General features: G+C 43.8%; 1 protein-coding gene across 1 annotated transcript; it reads left to right on the top strand.

Moving 5' to 3' along the window:
- Positions 1–746: 746 nt before the first annotated feature.
- LOC131066016 (uncharacterized) lies at positions 747–3,476 on the top strand. Its single transcript, XM_059208812.1, has 6 exons — positions 747–1,095; positions 1,543–1,636; positions 1,796–2,027; positions 2,178–2,639; positions 2,790–2,847; positions 3,025–3,476. Exons 1-6 carry the CDS (start codon positions 747–749, stop codon positions 3,474–3,476), a joined length of 1,647 nt encoding a protein of 548 aa, XP_059064795.1.
- The last annotated feature ends 1,530 nt before the right edge of the window (positions 3,477–5,006 follow it).

Genomic DNA, 5,006 nt, shown 5'->3' with positions numbered 1-5,006 from the left:
GGTGCTCTTGGGCTTGTTTTAAAGGATTGTGCAGTCGGTGGGGGTTTTCCAACTCAGCATAGGTTCTACAACACCTCGACGGATGGGCTGAAGGGGCAGGGGACGGGTTTGATTGCAAAGTCCCCGTTTGTTTTGGATGATTTGGTTGGGAGTGTGGATGGAAAACCAATCAGTTTCAAGGATATTCACATGTCTCCAGGCAAGGCGAATGGATTATCAGCAGAGCTAGAGTCTGAGGAGGAAGATGGATTTAGCAATGATTCTTTGGGATTGTCTGCAGAGATAGGAGAGACAGAGGTTAGGACCATTAAACAGACCAAATCAAATCCCACTAAGGTTAAAGGGAATTTGAGAGGAAGGAAGAATAGGCAGAAGTTGCTTGAGGAAGCAGGCAACATGAAGGGCCAGACAAGGCTACTTAGATCTGGGAGAGACTTATTCTCTCCTAGACAACAATGAAGTTCCTAACCTGGAATGTCAGGGGCTGCAATGCCACTGACAAGAGACATCTGATCAAAAGAGGTTTTGATCAGGCTAAGTCGGAAGTGATTTGCATTCAGGAAACAAAGTTGGGTCGTGATGCTGCTGCTTGTAGTTTTGGGGTAAGGCAGAGGTGGTCTGGATCTTTTGTAGATTCAGAAGGGGCCTCAGGTGGGCTTGGCATTCTGTGGAATCCATTAGCTGTTCAAGTGGATGTTGTTTCATGTTCTAAACATTGGTAGATGGTAAAGGTGAACTCGAAGACCATGAATTTTTCTTGTTTTCTTATTAATGTCTATGGGCCGAATTTGGCTGTGGAAAAGTGCAAATTATGGGAGGATATTTCTAAGCGTTTAGAGGAAGTGAGGTTGTCTTTAGCTATTGTTGTTGGGGACTTCAATGCCACACTTTCTTTCTTGGATAAACGTGGAGGGGTGAGGAGGTTGTACAGGTCACAATCAGATTTTCAGTCTTTTGTTAATGCTAATGTTCTATTTGAAGTGGAAGCTAAAGGAGGGAATTTTACATGGACTAACAGACGAAGGGGCTTCTCCAATATTACTGAGAAACTAGATAGATTCTTCCTTGTAGGGGATTGGAATTTAGCCCCTGTTGGTGTAAATAAATATTCATTATGGATATTATTACACTTTACTTAAGTTAACTTAAGATAATGCATATCTTTGTAGTTTGGATTTGAGACACTTAGGGAAGTGTGCACATAGGGATAGAGCTTGTAGGAGAAATTCCACCTTTTGTGATCTTATTTTGCTGTTACACTCCACATTCGGTGGGTCATCCACCTCTTGTGGAATATTATATTATTTCTCCCACCTACCCCTAGTATTTCTTACCTGCCCTTGTTTCTCATTGAGCCACATGTCATGATTGTGTGCTTGTACATCCATATGGCCTTGCCTATATAAGCAGGCCTATATTCATTGTATTGGTGAATCCAGTTGATCATTTTTATATTGATGAGAATATAGTTTGTTCTTGTCACTCTTTTGTCTCTATTTTAATACTTTTCATTGTGCCCTTGATCTTGGCAAAATCTCACAGACCCTTTGGTCTTTGAGGCTGAGGTATTAGCTATTTCGGGATCGGATCATTTCCTGGTCTCTTTGGTTGTGCAGAAAGATGAAATACCAATTCGGTGTCCCTTCAAGGTGGAAAAGATGTGGTTAAGAGAACCAGGTTTTAGAGATTGCATAGCTGGGTGGTGGAAGGAGGCCCCCATGGTGGAAGGTTTCTTGGCCTTTCAATTTTTCAAGAAGCTTAGCTTTGTGAAATAGAAATTAAAATTATGGAATAGGGAGGTGTTTGGCAATATCTTTGATGAAAAGAGAAGGCTAGAAGGAGATTTGGGGGCTTTGAACGCGAAGGTCTTGGCAGAAGGGATGGATGAAGTGGACTTCCTCATAGAGAAATATCTGCTTAGCAAATATGGAGAAGTTTTGCAGAAGGAGGAGATTTATTGGAAACAGAAGTTGCGAGAAAACTGGCTTAAAGCAGGTGATAGAAACGCAAAATTCTTTCACAGTTCGGTGAAAGCAAGGCGAAGTCTTAATAGAATTCTCTCCCTGTGACTTGCGGACGGTACGATCACCAAAGACTCAGATCACATAAGCAAAGAGGTTGTTGCCTTCTTCGAAAATCTGTGGAGGAGAAGTGGGGTTGCTTAGTCAGGCTTGCAGGCCGAGCTTCTGGAGTTAATCCCTCCCTTAGTCTCAAGGGAGGACAATATCATGCTTGAGGAACCAGTTTCATTGAAGGAAGTCAAATCTGTTGTTTTTGGGTTAGGTGGGGAGAAAGCACTAGGACCAGACGAGTTCCAGGCATTCTTTTTTCAGTTTTTTTGGGATGTGCTTGGTGAGGAATTGTTAGCTGTGATTGAAGAGTCAAGGTCAAGAGGCTTTGTCTTGAAGGAATTCAATTGCACTCTGGTGGCGCTTATCCCAAAGAAGGCCAAGCTGGAAGGGATGGAGGAGTTCCGTCCTATTTCATTGTGCAACACCATCTACAAGATCATCAAAAAAGTTGCTGCTAATAGACTCAAGTTAATTTTAGGTAAGTTGATCTCTTGTGAACATAGTGGTTTTACTCCTGGAAGGAACATTGTGGATGGGGTGATTGTGGCCCATGAGGCAATCCACACGGCAATGAAGGGCAGATAGAGAAGAATGATCTTGAAGCTTGACATTTGAAAAGCCTACGATAGAGTGGATAGGTCGTTCCTGGTGGCTGTGCTTGTAAGGTTTGGGTTTGGTAAGTCTTGGATTAAGTGGATTTCTAGTATGATTATGCAGTTCTCAGCTTCGGTTTTAGTTAATGGTAGCCCTCAAGGTTTCTTTTCAACATCTCGGGGTATTCGGCAAGGGGATCCAATATCTCCCTTTCTATTTATTTTGTTGGCAGAAGTTCTTGGAAGGTCGATTGCTCACAAGAGAACTCAAGGGATGTGGAAGGACATTGAGATTGCTTGAGGGGTGGACTCCACAACTCATTCTCAGTTTGCTGATGACACTTGTCTTTTCGGTGTAGCTTCTATGCATGAGGCTTCGGCTATGAAGAAAGTGCTGAACAGATTTAGTTGGGCCACTGGTCAAGAAATTAATTGGCTCAAATTGGAGATATTTTTCTTCTGCACGGAATGTTGGTCTCAGAGAGCTATTGCTAGATTGTTTGGGATAAAGATTGGACAACTGCCTGGTAAGTTCCTTGGTATGCCGCTCTTTTCTGGAGCAAGTAAGTCGGACATTTGGAAAGGGTTGTTAGATGGTTGCAAAGCTAAGATGGAGGTATGGAAGAGCAAGTGGCTTTCCTTGGCTGGTCGTCTTCTGATGCTAAAGTTAGTTGTCTCGGCTATGTCGATCTTCCCTATGGCCTGTTTTAAACTTCCAGGTTCGATCATTAAGAATATGCAGCAGAAGATGAGAGTTTTTGTGGAATGGAAATCAGGAACAGGACAAAATTCTGCTTATGGCTTGGGATAGAGTGTGTAAACCCAAAGGAGGTGGAGGGGTGGGGCTTCGTGATTGGAGACTTATTAATGAGGCCATGGGGGCTAAGTTGGTGTGGCAAATGTACAGTAAACCAGAGTAGAGGTGGGTCAAAATTTTACAAGCTAAATATTTGGATAGTAGGGAAAAGGAAAGGATTCTAACAGTTGAAAATCCCCCGAGAGGGTCTGCTTTGTGGAACTTTTTGGTGAGTTGTACGAGCCTGATCACAAATCATCTATCTTGGCATATTGGTGATGGGTGAAAGGCGAGCTTTTGGAAGGATTCCTGGGATGGACATCCATCTCTGGAGTCTCAAGCCCCCCAGCAAATCATTTTAAAGACTAGTCAAGTTTGGGGCTCAAAGGTGAGCAATTTTTTGTCGCAAGATATACCCTTTTTGGGATAGCATTGGAATTGGAAAGACCCTCGGGAGCTAAATTTGGGGGTGGAGGAGGAAAGATATTTGAGAAAGATCCTAGAAAACTGAGAGGTTTCATTTTCGAGGGAGGAGGACAAAATAGTCTGGTGTGGCGCCAAGAGTGGCAGCTACTCTGTGAAAGTGGGGGTCTCTCTTTTGGAGAGTGAAGGCAGGACAAAGGAATGGGAAACTAAGGTGTGCTGGAATAATGTTTGTCTACCAAAAGCGGGGGCTTTTTCCTGGCTTGTTGGAAATAGGCAGATTCTTTCTGGAGATTGCTTGAGGAAAATGGGGTTTGCTGGTCCATTCTACTGTGTGCTCTGTGAAAAGGTAGAGGAAGATGTGGACCACCTCCTACTCAACCGTGAGTTTTCCCAGGAAGCGTGGCTTTTTGGATTGCAAAGATTGAATTGGAAGGGCCCCATGGCAGGGAACTTGAGTGAATGGTTGGATTCTTGGTCGGTTTTGGGTAAGCCTTCTATCTTTGTCACCATATGGAAGATTTTGCCCTCTACCATTTTATGGGAACTTTGGAAGGAACGGAATCGAAGAGTGTTTGAAGGAAAAGCAGAAAATAGGTAGCGCTTTTTGATCAGATTGGAGAGGGCCATTTCAGAACTGGTTTCTAATGCTGCCTCTCATGTGAACTTAGCAAAGGTCCCTTTCACTCAGTTTGATGCTGGTTTTTTGTTGAGCTGGCCTTTGGTTAAGTTCAGGCCTGTTACTGGGCATCTGAGAGCTAATCTTCACAGTCAGGGCCAATCAATCCCTGAGTGGACTCCGCCAGAAAAGGGGTGGATTAAGATTAATTTTGATGGTGCATCGAGGGGCAACCCGGGGGTTTCTGGTGTTGGGGTGATTGCTCGAGACGATTGGGGCAACACTCTAGCCATTGGTGCTAAAAGGTTGGTGGATGGGTCGAACAACGTTGTTGAGTGTCAGGTAGCGTTAGAAGCTATCCTAATGGTTGGGAAACTAGGAGTGAAGAAACTCCATTTGGAAGGAGACTCTCAGGTTGTGGTGAACGGGATAGCTCGAGGCCGAATGGAGACGTGGCACTTAGACAAGCAGTTTCGAAGAATGCAACTTCTGTTGGGTAGTTT

This window comes from Cryptomeria japonica, chromosome 7, assembly GCF_030272615.1.
Source record: "Cryptomeria japonica chromosome 7, Sugi_1.0, whole genome shotgun sequence".
In the NCBI taxonomy this organism is placed as follows: Eukaryota; Viridiplantae; Streptophyta; class Pinopsida; order Cupressales; family Cupressaceae; genus Cryptomeria; species Cryptomeria japonica.
Note: the sequence above shows the minus strand (reverse complement) of the source record. Positions and strands in the feature narration are given on the sequence as shown.

What these genes read in the sequence shown, in the direction of transcription:
- LOC131066016 (XM_059208812.1), top strand. Translation starts at nt 747, where the DNA reads ATGAATTTTTCTTGTTTTCTTATTAATGTCTATGGGCCGAATTTGGCT. An exon ending in TTGGAATTTAGCCCCTGTTG is followed by an intron (nt 1,096 to 1,542) that starts GTGTAAATAAAT and finishes AAAATCTCACAG; the next exon opens with ACCCTTTGGTCTTTGAGGCT. An exon ending in CAAAATTCTTTCACAGTTCG is followed by an intron (nt 2,028 to 2,177) that starts GTGAAAGCAAGG and finishes TCAGGCTTGCAG; the next exon opens with GCCGAGCTTCTGGAGTTAAT.